At 44.4% G+C, this 16,201-nt stretch overlaps 1 protein-coding gene and 1 long non-coding RNA gene across 5 annotated transcripts; one reads left to right on the plus strand and one right to left on the minus strand.

Annotated features, from left to right (window-relative positions):
• Window positions 1–1,446: 1,446 nt before the first annotated feature.
• LOC134808302 (uncharacterized) lies at window positions 1,447–13,425 on the plus strand. Of its 4 annotated transcripts, XR_010150968.1 has the most exons (4): window positions 1,452–1,898; window positions 2,290–2,413; window positions 6,738–6,863; window positions 9,949–13,425. It is a non-coding gene; the product is annotated as an uncharacterized LOC134808302 (long non-coding RNA). The 4 variants fall into 4 exon arrangements; XR_010150966.1 differs by lacking the exon at window positions 9,949–13,425 and having other exon boundaries at window positions 1,447–1,898; window positions 6,730–7,889; XR_010150965.1 differs by lacking the exon at window positions 9,949–13,425 and having other exon boundaries at window positions 1,451–1,898; window positions 6,738–7,889.
• Window positions 2,848–6,301, minus strand: LOC104002116 (uncharacterized). Its single transcript, XM_063793951.1, has 3 exons — window positions 6,203–6,301; window positions 5,193–5,799; window positions 2,848–2,924 (listed from the first exon to the last, which is right to left on the minus strand). The coding sequence occupies exons 1-3, from the start codon at window positions 6,299–6,301 to the stop codon at window positions 2,848–2,850; spliced, it is 783 nt and encodes a 260-aa protein (XP_063650021.1).
• Window positions 13,426–16,201: the final 2,776 nt, after the last annotated feature.

A 16,201-nucleotide genomic window follows, 5' to 3' on the forward strand; every position in this document is an offset into this window, starting at 1 on the left:
ACTCCTGGCCTCAGGTGATCCACCTGCCTCGGCCTCCCAAAGTGCTGGGATTACAGGCGCAAGCCACCATGCCCAGCCGACATGCATTCTTTCATTTCATTTTTCACAACAGTTATTCTCTTATTATGCCCATTTTTAGATAAAGAGACTATGGCTCAGGAGGTTATGTAAGTTGCCCAAGGTCACACAGCTAGGAAAGGGCCCAGCCAGCATCCCCGCTACACAGCCTGCCTTCCGGCCCCATCCTCCTCCTGGGCCACGCTGCCTCCACCAAAATGCTCAGAATAAAAAGAACAAAGAACAAAGAACTGGACAGAGCATTAGCACCATCTCTACCACTCCTCTCTTTTGAGAGTTGGCTTTTTCTTTTTTAAATTGGCAAGTAAAGACTGTATATATTTATGGTATAAAACATGATGTTTATATATATATACACACACACACACACATTGTAGAATGGCTAAATCAAGCTATTTAACGTATGCATTACCTCACACACTTATTTTTTGTAGTGAGAACACTTAAGAGCTACTCTCTTAGCAATTTTCAAATATACAACACATTGTTATTAACTATGAGAGTTTGCTGTAAAAAAAAATCTAGTGATTCTTTCTAAAAACAAAGGACTTGTGTACCTTAGAGATCATTGTCTCCTCATGTCCCTGAAGTTTTAAAAACCAGATGTTTTGATCACTCCTTTTTTTTTGTTTTGTTTTGTTTTGTTTTGTTTTTGTTCTTTGAGACAAGGTCTTGCTTTGTCACCCAGACTGGAGTGCAGTGGCTCAGTGGAGCAAACACAGCACACTGCAGCCTCCACCTCCCTGGCTCAAGCAATTCTCCCATCTCAGCCTCCAGAGTAGCTGGGACTACAGGTGTGTACCACCACGCCGGCCTAATTTTTGTATTTTTTGTAGAGATGGGTGTCCCACTATGTTGCCCAGGCTGATCTCAAACTCCTGGGCTCAGGGGATTTTGTATTTTTTGTAGAGATGGGGTTCCCACTATGTTGCCCAGGCTGGTCTCAAACTCCTGGGCTCAGGGGATCTGCCCGCCTCAGCCTCCCAATGTGTTGAGTTACAGGTGAGAGCCATTGCGCCCAGTCTTGATGACTTCTTTACTCCCTAGAGAGCAGAGAAACCTTTCCTGCCTAGCCTGTGGCCTCGGTCTTAGAAGTCATCTCTGGAGTCCAGCAAGCCTCACAGATGCTGGGCTAGCTTTTCACATCCTTTGAGGTGGTTTCAATGATCTAAGTAAGAAGAGGCACAAACTGCCAGTTTACTGCCAAGCTTCACTCTTAGCCCTCCTTTACCCTACAGTGCTCTGGGGAGGGGAGGAGATGGCAAAGACCCTCCCCAGGGAGGTTTCTGAAAGGTCACATCCAGCACTGGAAAGCGCTGGAGGGCGATGTGTTGGTCTGAGTGTAACCTGCATTTGCATGTGGGTTTCAAGCATCCTCCTAAACAAGCCAAATGTCCAGGAATGGATAGACTCCACAGTAAGATTTTGTGATTTTGGTGTCTAAAGCTGTCTTCATTTTTTTTTTTTTATTCCACCTCGTCCACCCACTCCAGCCAGCTGAAATTCCCTGTTCCAAAAGTATGGACAGAAGATGTCAGGAACGTGTGAGAACTCCCCCAGACGGTCTTTTGGAGTCACCCTGCCCTCCCAGACAATTTTGGTGCTGGCTGCCTCCAGGAACCTGACTCTCTCAGTCTCTTACTGTTTCGCTCCGTGGGTCAAGTCTCTGCAAAGCCTTCACGCTGAGCCTTGCCTTGCAGGCAGCCTTTGTGAGGCAGTCATCATGGCTCAGCTAACTGCAGCAGGAAGAGGCAGACATGGAGCTAAAAGCACAGCAGCTGGGATTCCAGGAAAGCAGGAAGTTCTGCAGTTAGCATCAGGTTAGTCTACCAGCGAGAGTGGAGCTGGGTCATAGGCCCAGGTTGAGGGTAAGGACACTGAGATGGTTTGGCTGTGTCCCCACCCGAATCTCCTTTTGAATTGTAGCTCTCATAAGTCCCACGTGTTGTGGGAGGGACCTGGTGGGAGATGATTGAATCGTGGGGGTGGTTTCCCCCATAGTGTTCTTATGGTGGTGAATAAGTCTCATGAGATCTGATGGTTTTATAAGGAGTTTCCCCTTTTGCTTGGCTCTCATTCTCTCTTGCCTGCTGCCATGTAAGATGTGCATTTTGCCTTTGATTGTGAGGTCTCCTCAGCCATGTGGAACTGTGAGTTCATTAAACCTATTTTTCTTTATAAATTACCCAGTCTCGGTTATGTCTTTATCAGCAGCATTAGAACAGACTCATACAAACCCCCGTCTCTGAGAAGTCCAGTCCTAGAAGGACCGAGTTACTGGGGCAAGACTCATATGGAGCAGGGTGAAGAACAACACTTTGCTGCAACAATCCAGGTGGGCATTTTATTGTCTCATCCATGGCTTTTTTTTTTTTTTTTTTTTTAGAACTGGGACTTCATGTCAGAGTTGTAGAAGTGACAATAGTAACTCAATGCCAAATACTGGAAAATTAAAGCTGAGCTACAGAAATGTCTCCAGCTAAAGTCAGGCATACTGGACACCCTTTTTCTAGGACTAACTCCCCAGTTAGAACACACCCCTCACAGTTACTTTCCCCACATGTTCCCACCCCAGTAGCTCCCATGGCTACTGCAGAATCATCAGCTATTTTGGGCCCAAGGTGATTGGCCCAAGGGTGACTTGTGACGAAAGATAGGCCAAATCAGGGCCCTTTCCAGAGATGTTTAGACTTGGGGCTCAAGTCTTTGAGACAGCTTCTCCCTGGTGACTATAGCAGACCCTGTCAATGTCCAACACCTGTCCCCTCATCATTGCTGACTCAATGTGACATCCATCTGTTCTGACGTCACATGATACATTCCCTTTACTGGATCCTCTGCACACTCTATGGACCAACACGTTCTTCAAATAGTTAATGTGCCATTAATAATCTGATATTCCTGCTTCCTTTCCACTTACATTTTGCTCTGTTAAATGCCAAAAGATCAAGAATAATTTAGTCATTTTTTTTCCACTGGGTTTCACATAGCTTCTTTCAGAGCAGTCAAAAAATTCTTACTTAATTTTGAAGCAAAAGAATCCCTGAAACTCTATAGCCCCTCCCCAGTATCTAGAACCTTTCCTGGGATTTGGAGCTTCTGAGTGGCCCTTTTTAATACCAGACACCTGAGCCAAACCTTAGTTAGTTTCAGTAAAAGCTCCTCAAGCTTGAAGTTAGGTGAACTTCAAATAAGCTGTCTTCCTAAAGAAACAGATTGAGCTATTTGTGTGCTACGCACTTGCTTCATCTAGTAGATTATAAACTTTTGGAGGAGAAGAAATGAGTGTTAGCTATCTTTGTATTCCTTGGCTCAGTACCTTACACTGAGTAAATATTTAATAAGTACAACTTTGCTACATAAATGAATCATTCAATCACATTCCCTATGTTAAGTATAAAATTAATGATTTAAGCATCATGAATCAAATAGATAACCCCACTAGGATATATCTTAAGTTGTGCTGTTATAGACCTAATGGGTGGTTTTATAATGGACCCCCAATATTAATAAAATTCAGCAAAACTAATTGGCACTTTACTTTTGCATATAGCACACCCAACTGCTAAGAGCTAAATTTCCAAGTATGTATCCTACATAGGGAAAATCTTTTACCTTCCCCATCAAAGAGCGTTTAACTCATTGTTGGTGAATAGGGAAGTCTCTCCGGCTAAGCAGAAATGGAACCTGCCCAAGGGCATGGAGGAGACACTTTGAATGATCAGGGAGTATTTGGTCAGTCTGGCATAGGCCAGTGTTCAATTAGAAACAAGAGAGAGCCCTTCCTACCCCCTCAATCCAGAAAGCAGGGGTCATGGCACTCCTGAAAGATGCTCTGGGGAGAACCCATAGGAAGTGGATACAGAGAGGTCCTGCTGTGTGGCAGATCCAACAGGACACGAGTAGAGACGGAATAACCCCACGAGCGACAGCTCTAGGGACAATGTGGGTTTCCAAAGGCCTGGGACCCAGGGTTACTCCAGCTTCCCACTTCCTGCTGCACACAGACTCCCACCCACAGCAGGCCAGGCCCCCCATGTGAAGTCTTCATACAGCCCTCAGATTTTTGTGAAGGGAGAGAAGACAGTCCACTCTCAGAGGAACACAGGGACAGGGCACAGAAATCCCCACCCCTTGTGGGCCAAGAGAGGAAATTAGAAGGCCTGAGGCAGAGAAACACTGTGCTATGCACCTCCACGTTGACTCTACTTCCAGGCAGGCAACCTGGGTGAGAGGTACACACACACATAGATGAACGTGCAGGATGCTGGGGTGGCTCAGTGGAAGCACAGAGCTGGGGAGAAGCTTCTGCCTTCCCAGCTCTATCTGGTACTGGGACAGGTCCTGCTGCTGGAGGCCATCCGTGGTTCACCCAGTGTCCACTCCACCATCCAATGGTAACGGCACCCTGGTTTTCCTCTGGGGACCCAGCCTTTCCCCACACTCAGTCCTCGTGACCTCGTCTTCCTGCTCTAGAAATAGACACACATGCCCTGTGCTGGCCAAACAGTGGGTTCCATCTCCCTGGCCACTGCACTGATTTAAGGGGAGGACATGTGACCAAAGCTCAAATGGTCAGCCCAGGGTTCATGGCTGGAATGGAGGAAAGAGGCACCCTTTTTCCATGGGGTGAGGCCAGAGATTTGGGTTAGGGGTGGGGAAGTGAAGGGCATTGTGTGGGGAGTGGGTGCCTGAGAATGAAACCAAACAGGGAGGTCAAGGGAACAGCACAGCCTTGGCTCAATCCACTATGTCGGCCAAGAAACCTGCTGTGCTTAAACCGGATTAGGTTTTTAGTGCTTATAACTAAATGAGCTCTTCATCTGAATACAACTGCTAATGGTCCTCCCATTAGAAAAGAGAACAAAAGGGGCCGGGCGCGGTGGCTCCCACCTGTAATCCCAACACTTTGGGAGGCCGAGGCAGGTGGATCATGAGGTCTGGAGATCGAGACTATCCTGGCTAACATGGTGAAACCCCATCTCTAATAAAAATACAAAAAATTAGCCAGGCGTGGTGGCAGGCACCTGTAGTCCCAGCTACTCGGGAGGCTGAGGGAGGAGAATGGTGTGAACCCAGGAGGCAGAGCTTGCAGTGAGCTGAGATAGCGCTACTGCACTCTAGCCTGGGTGACAGAACGAGACGCTGAGACTCCGTCTCAAAAAAAAAAAGAAAAGAGAACAAAAGGGAGGAACAAGCCCTGTGCCACTGAGTGACATTACCATGGTGGCAACTTTGAAGGGTCCCCGTTTCATCCCTTTCTCTTTTCTCCTCCAAGAGCATTCGCCACCCAGGCAATACTCCTTTGAGAGGCAGCCTGTGAATCCCAACAACCAGGGAACACGCCACTTTCTTCCCCACCCGCCCCCTTGCGTCAAGAAGTCCGAGGGTGGAGCAGAGGGCTGTGAGTTTTAGACTTTTCATTCCATAGACCAGAAAATTGCTGAAATTAGTAGACATTTGAAGTGGCTCTTCCTCAAGCCCAGAAAAGATTTCTGCTGTTGCTATGTTTAAAAGCCCAGCAGCAAGTTGTTTTGGCTTATGTCTTATTGTTATATAATAAACATGATAAGCTCTGTAAGCTCTGAACATTGGTTGCAAGGATGAAAATAGAGGCCTCACAATAATATGAGCCCTGGAGATGCTTTGTAGAGGGCGGGGGGAAGATAATAGTTTTCTGTGAGTGTTCAAATAGCAATGTGTGTAGTAGATTCTAAATTGCTATGTAAATTCCCAAAGGAAACAGTAGGGGAAAAAAGAAGGTTATGGATTAAAAGGAACAGGTTATATATTAATGCGAGGGAAAAATGTAATCAACAACCACATGAGAGCTATTTTTAATAAGACAGGGGACCCAGGAGAGGTGGACTGATCTATTGTAGAAAGGAGATAAGCTTTCTACGCTATGTAACAAATTACTATAAACCTAGCGGCTTAATGAAACACAAATTTGTGATCACCTAGGAGCTCAGAGCAGTCCCCAGTAACAGCCAGCAAGAAAGTGAGGCAGAAGTGCAGGTGTGGTATGGCTGCGTTCTCTGCGTAGGGTCTCATAAGGTTGGCATCAAAAATTTAGTTGCTTGTGGTTGTAGGACTGAGTTGCCCACCTCCTGCTGGCTGTTACTGGGGACTGCTCTGAGCTCCTGGAGGCCTCTCCTATTTTCTCATCCTGTAGCCCTCTTATAATGTAGCTATTGGTTCCTTCAAGAAAAATTCCTCTCATGCTTCCAATCTCTCTGACTTATTTGATCTCTAACCTCTACACCCTCTTTTAAAGAGTTCACTTGATTAGGCCTGGCCCACCCACTCAAGGGATGGGGATTACACAGGTTGTGCACACTGGGTGAGAGAATCTTGGGGGCCACTTTAGAATTCTATTATAGCAATCAAACTTTTATGCCAAAGCAGGGACCCAAAATGTGTAATTTTAATGCACTACATTATGGACTGAGTGTTTGTGCCTTGCCTCACCCCAATTCATTTGTTGAAGTCCTAACTCCCAATGTGATGGTATTTGGAGGTGGGCCTTTTGGGAAGTAATTCGGTTTAGATGAGGTCATGAGGATGGGCCCCCATGATGGGATTAGTGTCTTATAAGAAAAGGAACAGAGACCACCTACTCTTTCTCTCTCTTTCTCTCTGCCATGTGAGGAACACAGTGAGAAGGCAATCATCTGTAAAGCAGGAAGAGAGCCTTCCCCAGGAGCTGAATCTGCCAGCATCTTGATCTTGGACTTCCCAGCCTCCAGAACCACCAGAGAGAAATGCCTGTTGTCTGAACCACCGTATGTTACCCTGTTACAGCAGCCTGAGCTAAGATGATACTGGAGGCCCAGTTAATCTACCTCAACATGACCCTTTTGTAACACAGGCTGGACAAAGGCTGTGAAAACACTCAGTATCTAGAGTTTTCCAATGTGTGTGTCCTTCCCTATACACTTCATTTGCTTATCCCCTTATTCATTCAACAAAGGAGTTCCTTTTCTTTTCTTTTCTTTTCTTTTCTTTTCTTTCCTTCCTTCCTTCCTTTCTTTCTTTTGACAGGGTTTCACCATGTTGGCCAGGCTGAGCTTAACTCCTGACCCCAAGCGATCCACCTGCCAAGACCTCCCAAAGTGCTGGGATTACAGGCGTGAGCCACTGTGCCTGGCCAAGGAGCTCTTATTGTCCTCTCTGCACTGTGCTTGACCCCAGAGCCAGGACTAGGCTGGGGCCAATGAGGCATTGAGCAGACAAAGTTTAAGGAGAAACTCATTTGCACAACCCTGACAGTGAGTGCCACCTGGCATTGTCTGCCCTCCACCCCCTCCTGGCCCTTCCAGGCACAGAGGAAACAAAGATTTTTTTTTTTTTAAGCCACTTTCTTCCTCAAGACACCCACAGGTTAAGAGGTCAGAAACAGGGCATACCACACTGGCCTTTGGCACCTCAATTGCTCACTTCACAAGAACACAAAATGTCCCCTAAGAAGAGCAGCTGAGTATAATGGAAAAAGTTAAGTGTCCTCTTCTGACCTTTGATGATTCAAAGTTTAGAGTCATTTTTAACACTATTCAAAGGAAATGTGACAGTCATATAAACTTGATGCTACATGTCATTGAATCACAGCTCTAAAGAAACCTACAGGCCGGGTGCGGTGGCTCACACCTGTAATCCCCGCACTTTGGGAGGCCGAGGCGGGTGGATCACGAGGTCAAGAGATCGACATGGTGAAACCCCCTCTCTACTAAAAATACAAAAAATTAGCCGGGCATGGTGGTGGGCACCTGTAGTCCCAGCTACTTGGGAGGCTGAGGCAGGAGAATCATTTGAACCCGAGAGGTGGAGGTTGCAGTGAGCCAAGACTGTGCCACTGCACTCCAGCCTGTGTGACAGAGCGAGACTCTGTCTCAAAAAAAAAAAAAAAGAAAAAGAAAAAAAAAAGAAACCTTCACCACCTGTTGCTCTATTGAAATGTTTGTACAGTTTTCTCACATTCCATGAAACATTCCATGTTTCCCAGGCACAAGGTAACTGCCTCTTTCACCCATTTTTTTCCCTCTCTTTCTGTTTATGGTTTGTTTTTTGTTGTTGTTGTTTGGTTTTTTTTTGAGACAAGATCTCACTCTGTCACCCAGGCTGGAGTGCAATAGTGCAATCTCAGCTCACTGCAGCCTCAGCCTCCTGGGGTCAATCGATTCTCCCACCTCAGCCTCCCAAGTAGCCGGGACAACAGGCATGCACAACCATGCCCAGCTAATTTTGTTATCGGAAAGGGGTCCCAATCCAGACCCCAAGAGAGGGTTCCTGGATCTCATACAAGAGAGAATTCAAGGCAAATCCATAGAGGAAAGTGAAAGCCAGTTTACTAAGGGAGTAAAAGAATGGCTACTCCATAGGCAGAAAAGCCCCAAGAGCTGCTGGCTGCCCATTTTTATGGTTATTTCTTGATGATATGCTAAACAAGGGGTGGATTATTCATGCCTCCCCTTTTTAGGCCATATAGGGTAACTTCCTGATGTTGCCATGGCATTTGTAAACTGTCATGGTGCTGGTGGGAGTGTAGCAGTGAGGACGACCAGAGGTCACTCTCATCACCATCTTGGTTTTGGTGGGTTTTAGCTGGCTTCTTTACTGCAAACTGTTTTATCAGCAAGGTCTTTGTGACCTGTATCTTGTTCTGACCTCTATCTCATCCTGTGATTTAGAAGGTCTAACTGTCTGGGAATGCAGCCCAGTAGGTCTCAGCCTTATTTTACACAGCCCCTATTCAAGATGGAGTTGCTCTAGTTCAACCGCCTCTGACAATTTTATTTTTTGTAGATACAAGGTCTCACTATGTTGCCCAGGCTGGTCTCGAACTCCTAGACTCAAGTGATTCTCCTGCCTTGGCCTCCCAAAGTGCTGGGATTACAGGCATGAGTCACCACACTCAGCCTCTCTCTGTCTTTATTTACCATTTTAGTCAGCTGGGGCACTTGTTAAAAGACTCTTATAAATCTCTTTTTCCTCTGACTTCCATTCGTAATACAGAGCTGAGCCGCTCACCATCCCATAGGTTGTCCAGAATGTCTCTTCCCTGGCTTCCACTGCCTCTGTTGAGTGTCCATGGGGTCCTGTGGATCCTGTGGTGCAAAGGCTGAGACCTCAGCCCTAAAGCAGAGCCCAGAACAGGAGCCTACCACCAAGGCTTCTTGCTTGGATTTTTGGTTTCTTTTGGTGAAAACTTCACTCACTGTTCTCACTCACCCTGCCAGTGGGAAAATGAGCCCATACGAAAATGGTCTTGGGACTGGGAGCCCTGCCAAACCCTTGTTCAGGTTAAACTCCCTTAAGTAACAGAGAACAGACCTGACTGAGCTTGATCTCCTAGGATATTTCTCTGTGCTGAGAGCCTAACCAGGAAAAATGTTAAACAGATCACTTAGCTGATGGCAAATATATGTGACCAATTCTCAGCCTCAGCCACAGAAGGGACTTGATGGGTGGGACCTTGGCACCACCCCTTCCCCCACTGCCCCCACTGCCTTGGTCTAAATCTGCATCTTGTAGAATTCTTTGCACAACAGCAGACCTATTGTGAGGACTTTCCTTCTCCCTAACCCCATCCCCCTATCAAGTAAGATGTTTACTTCCAGTACTAGAAGGGGGCGGGCATGCAGGCAGAAATAGAAGGAATTCTAACCATAGCTAACCAAAGTCAGATTTCCAGGCCACTCCACTCACCGGGGTCTGCTTTAACCTCTGGGAACAAAGTAAACAAAAAGCTGGATTGTTGCATCCTGCTCTGAAGGTTAAAGTTTTGATTCAAGGTTAAAGTTTTGATATCTTCTGTGCCTCACAGCCTTTTGTTTCACTCTGATGCTATTATTTACTCATCCTTTTGCACAGGAGGTCACTTTGCATAGACGAGAAGAACTTGAGGCTGAGCCTTTACCTATGGTCTGTTGGAACCTAAGGAAGCCAGTTCATTTCTCCCAATCTCAATGTCCTCATCTGTAAAAGTAGGGAAATTATACTGGGCTTGCTGGGTTGGTTTGTGTGTGTATGTGTGAACTATAAATACTTGAAAACGACTACCCCTTTCAGAAAGGGTTACTACTGCTATTACTGTTATCTGTGCCTTTATGTATGTATAACTGATCTGTCTCCTCTACTAGGCTATGCATTTGAGAGCAAGAATTGTGTCTGTATTGCTAACAGCAATTCCAGCGCCTAACAAAGAGGAGGTGCTGTGGAGGCCAAAGCAACTCCAACTTGCATGCTAATCCATCACTTTAACTTCTGATTAACCTTGTTCTAGGAAGTCCTCTAAGATTTCCAGTTTATTTGATGTTTCTTGTGTGAGAGTAGGTACCTACTGTAAATCCTGCCCTGAGGTCAAAACAACCTTGATGTTATAGGACTTCAATTGTTCTACACAAACATTTTGAATCACATATACCCTTTCCCAGTATTATATAAGCCCTGCTCATGAGAATAAATGGTGCAGGATCCACCATCTTGCCTCACCGCTGCCTGAGACACAGACATGGCTTCTGTTTGTAAGTCCCTATTAAGTGTATATTTCTGAGGAACCGGATATGTCAGCCTTTTTCTTCAGCCTCTCAGCTTCCTTGGACTTTTGGGGTAGGTTTGCCGAGGCCTGGCCCCCATGGAACAGGTGCTCCATCAAGGAGTAAGTGCTGAGCATTTAGATTCAGGTGAGGGGCAGCAGCCACCAGGAAAGAAGAGTCTATGCATAATTACCTGCCCTACTTCCTGAGTCAGGGGTTCTCAAATTCTTTGTGTTCAGGACACATTTGAAGAGCCGGCACATTCAGACAACAGTGACTCAGCAATCATTGCACTTAATCCCTACTACTGAAGAACAACATCTCATAATGTCTACAAAAGCAACCACTATGATCCCACCATTTACTGGGATGGCTTCAGCACTGCAGTTAGAAGGTGGAACGCTGACTGCCCGAATGTCCTTCCTCTAATATACACAAGAAGAATTCTCACCTGTCTAGTTAACCACTATATTTATTGGTCCCTGGCTTGACAACATACCTCTTACCTCCTCACAGCACTACATAGTGTGTTGGCATGCAGTCATGTTTCAGGCAGGCACTTCAAATTTGCCCTTGGAATTCCAGGATTTTGCTTTTGCAGTTTCTAATTGTCAGCAATCCTGAAGGCCCTTGACATGTGGTCATTTGTAATTTTGCTGAGATGTAATTTTTTTTTTTTTTTTTTGAGACAGAGTCTCGCTCTGTCGTCCAGGCTGGAGTGCAGTGGCGTGATCTCAGCTCACTGCAATCTCCGCCTCCCGGGTTCAAGCAATTCTCCTGCCTCAGCCTCCTGAGTAGCTGAGATTACAGGCACATGCCACCACGCCCAGCTAATTTTTGTATTTTTACTACAGATGAGGTTTCACCATGTTGGTAAGGCTGGTCTCGAACTCCTAACGTCATGATCCACCCACCTTGGCCTCCCAAAGTGCTGGGATTACAGGCATGAGCCACTGTGCCCGGCCTGAGATGTCAATTTTTAAAAATTAGTTTATAAGTAATACATAAGTATATGTATCCAAAATGTCTATACAATAAAAAAATATGGAAGAAAACCTGTGGAAGTTTTCCTTATTGGTACCAGTCACAGTAGGCCATGTTATACTACAGTAACAAATGTGTCCAAACCTCAGTAACTTTATTCATTTATTTATTTATTTGTCCTGTATTGTGCAGGCTGGTCTTAAACTTCTGGCCTTAATCAATCCTCCTACCTCAGCCTCCCAAAGTGCTGGGATTACAGGTGTGAGGTTTTTTTCTTGTTCACACTACATGTTTTTCTATTTTTATTTTTCTTTTTAAAAATTATTTATTTATTTATTTTGAGACAGCGTCTGGCTCTTTCGCCCAAGCTGGAGTGCAGTGGAGCGATCTTGGCTCACTGCAAACTCTGCCTCTTGGGTTCAAGCAATTCTCCTACCTCAGCATCCCGAGTAGCTGGGATTACAGGTGCACACCACCATGCCCAGCAAATTTTTGTATTTTAGTAGAGACAGGGTTTCACCATGTTGGCAGGGCTGGCCTCAAACTCCTGACCTCAGGTGACCTGCCTACCTCTGCCTCCCAAAGTGCTGGGATTACAGGCATTAGCCACTGCACCCAGCCTTTATTAATTTTTTATTTTTTATTTGAGATGGAGTCTTGTTCTGTTGCTCAGGCTGGAGTGCAGTGGCACAATCTCAGCTCACTGCAACCTCCGCCTCCCGGGTTCAAGCGATCCTCCCACCTCAGCCTCACAAGTAGCTGGGGTTACAGGCACATGCCACCATACCTAGCTAATTTTTGTACTTTTAGTAGATACAGGGTTTCACCATGTTGGCCAGGCTGGTCTCAAACTCCTGACCTCAAGTGATCTGCCCACCTTGGCCTCCTACAGTGCAGGGATTACAGGCCTGAGCCACGGCGCCTGGCCATGCATGTTTTTCATGAGTCCACTACAGCTCTGCTTTTTACCATCTTGACTCCAGAACCAAAACTGATGGAAGAACCTAACCTCTATCTGAAATATCACCAATCTCGTGGCAGAAGGAAAAAGACAAGGCAAAGGGTGCCCTAACTTCTAAAACTTTGCACAAAAATGACCAACATCAGTTATTGGCCAAAGCAAGTAATATGGTCATTCCTGAGGTCAACAGTGTGGGAAAATAGCCTCCTGCAGAGAGGGGCACTGCAGGGCAAGAAACTGGAATATTTGGTAACGGAGAATACCATCGTCCAGCACCTCCTCCAACAACTACTTCTCTCCCAGAAGCAACTGTTCTAGACAGTTCAGTGTGCATCCTTTCAGTCTCCTTTCCTATATATTTGCTGACATATCTCTACAGGCGTACACATAAATGTCGAATTTTGCACGTATTTTTCTGCAACTTGCTCTGTTCACTTAATATGCTTTGGAGACCTTTCATCTCAGTATGCATAAGTCTACCCGACTCTCTCTAACAATAGCATGGTATTTCATACCATAATATATTTAAATTCTTGGTATACATTTTGGATCTTTTCAATATGTTTTGATATTACAAATAATGCTGCAATATGTATTCATATAGATGCACATATCTTTGTGAATATATGTATTTCGGAATGATAGGTTTCTAGAAATAAGTTGTTAAAGTATGTATGCATTGCAGTTTTTAATAGATACTAGCAATTTGCCTTGAAAAATGCCTTCATCAATGTTCACAGCCAGTAGAAAAATAAAAGTGCCTGATTTCCCAAATCTTCAACAACTCAATATTATCAATTTTTTTCTCTTCTGTATATCTGATGGATTTTAAGAGGGTAATTCATTGTTTGAATATACTTAATATGTCACTTCTCGGCCTTTTGGCTAAGATCAAGTGAATATACTTAATGTATTTTTTTGCTTACAGTGAGGTTGAGTACTGTTCATATTTATTGGCTAATTTCACAATTTCACAATTTTTTTCTCTTGTGAATTGTCTGTTTCCATTCTTTACCCATTTCCTAGTGATTTTAAATCTTTTTGTTTTATCTTTTTCTTTTAGATTTGAACAAATCACTTTATGTATTTTCTCAATACTAACCTGTCTATATTACCAGTTGTGAATACAAACATGTCTCCATTACATCAGAAATCCATCCCTAAACACCAGAAACTGAATGAAAATACTAATGAGGATTCCATTTCCTATCAATATAACACTGCCAGTCAATTTCCTAAAACACCGGAATATGTCAATGTATTTAACAAATTATTTAGTACATAAGATGCATACAACATTGCTTCCTTTAAATCTTTTTAGAGAAAGGATCTTACTCTGATGCCCGGGCTGGAGTACAGTGGCATGATCATAATTCACTGCAGCCTGTAAATCTTGAGCTCAAGCAATCCTCCCACCTCAGCCTCCTGAGTAGCTGGGACTACAGGTGAGTGCCACCGCACCCGGCTAAGTTTCTAATTTTTGGTAGAAAGAGAGTCTTGCTATATTGACCAGGCTGGTCTCAAACTTCTGGCCTCAAGCAATCCTCCTGCCTTGACCTTCCTAAGTGCTGGGATTAGGCGTGAGCCACCCCACCTCACAAAACATTGTTTCCTGATCACCAAACAGTTCACGTGACTTTTAACAGACATTTGCTTGTGTGTAGCCATCAACATCCTACTCATATCCCTTTGTTAACACTTGGCACTTTTCAAAACATCTGCATGTGATTCTGACATCCTTCCAATTATAATTGGAAAGTAACTGGAAAATTCTTCCCCTTTCCCTCCCACACATCCTACTTTGTTTAAAAATATTATCTTGAGTTTGGGGAATGTACAAATAAAATGTTCTATATAAACATTGGTTCAAAAAATACTGTATTGGAGAGATTTGTACATTTTATGAGGTCTGAGTGTTGAAGATAAGAGGAGTTCTACTGAGAAAAGAATACCTGGGGAGGCTGCTTGTCAGGTATACTCAAAAACGTTTACGTTCAGCCTAGCCATTTTGGATTTTTGTTTGTTTGTTTGTTTTTTGAGACAGTCTCACCCTGTTGCCCAGGGTGTAGTGCAGTGGCACAAATTCAGCTCACTGCAACCTCCGCCTCCCAGGTTCAAATGATTCTCCTGCCTCACCCTCCCGAGTAGCTGGGATTACAGGTGCCTGCCACCATGCCCAGCTAATCTTTGTATTTTTAGTAGAGATGGGGTTTCTCCATGTTTGTCAGGCTGGTCTTAAAGTCCTGACCTCAGGTGATCCGTCCACCGCAGCCTCCGAAAGTGCTGGGATTATAGGCATGAGCCACTGCACCACACCCATTTTGTTTTCAATTTTGTTCATGGTATCTTTTTAGATGCAAAATTTGCCACTTTATGTAAACAAACTGTCAGTTATTTTGTTTAAGGTTTCTGGATTTAAATCTCATTTTAGGAGATTTTCCCCATCTCAGGATGTTTTTTTCAAATTCTGCTAAATATATTTTAAAGTTGTTAGTTTTGCTTTATGCTCAGCTCTATGGTCATAAGGAATTAATTGTTAAGTAAGGTATGAGGTGGAGTGGGGCAATCTAACTTTTCTCTGTCCCCAAACAAGTAGCATATCAATCCAATGCTATCTATTGAATATTTTATTCTGTCTCCAGTTGGTTTGAAATGTCACTATCTTAGCCCATTTTGTGCTGCTATCACAGAATTCCTGAGATTGGGTGATTTATAATAAACAGAAATTCATTGGCTCACAGTTCTGGAGGCTGAGAAGTCCAGGATCAAGGCACTGGCAGCTGGTGAGGGCCTTCTTGCTTGTCATTGTATGGCGGAAGTGGAAGGTCAAGAGCGCAAGAGAGCGAACCCACTCCCACCAGCCCTTTCTTAAGGGCATGAATCTGTTCATGAGGATGGATTCCTCATGACCTAAACACTTCCCATTAGCCCCTACCTCCCAACACTGTCACATTGGGGATTAAGTTTCCAAAATATGAATTCTGGGAGACACATTCAAACTGTAGCATTGTGTAACTTACATTCTTGAGGTTGAAAAAAATGTATTCAGTATAATAAAGCATCAAATTTTATAGTGAAGCTAGGATACAAAAATGGAGTCTTAGGGAGAATGAGATTAATTATCAGCATTCATGTATCAACACCAACATTCTCTGCTCGTTGTGGTTGTCACAAAGGTAAAACTTCTTGTATGTGACAAACTAATCTGATAGGAAGACAACCGCTAATGATGCATGTCAAGGGATCTAAGAAAGTGAGATGCTATTACAAATAACTGGAGTCCTGTAGGAATAGAATTATTATTATTATTATTATTTATTTTTATTATTATTTTGAGAGAGTCTTGCTCTGTCGCCCAGGCTGGGAGTGCAGTGGTGTGATCTCAGCTCACTGCAACCTCCACCTCCTCAGTTAAAGCGATTGTCATGTCTCAGCCTCTGGAGTAGCTGGGATTACAAGCATAGTACAACATGCCTGGCTAATTTTTGTCATTTTTTTTAGAGATGGTGTTTCACCATGTTGGCCAGGCTGGTCTCAAACTCCTAGCCTCAAGTGATGTGTCCACCTTGGCCTCCCAAAGTGCTGGGATTACAGGTGTGAGCCACTGCGCCCAGCCAGAATAGAATTATTAAAGATTCAAAGA

Source organism: Pan troglodytes, chromosome 15 (genome assembly GCF_028858775.2).
Source record: "Pan troglodytes isolate AG18354 chromosome 15, NHGRI_mPanTro3-v2.0_pri, whole genome shotgun sequence".
Taxonomy (NCBI): domain Eukaryota; kingdom Metazoa; phylum Chordata; class Mammalia; order Primates; family Hominidae; genus Pan; species Pan troglodytes.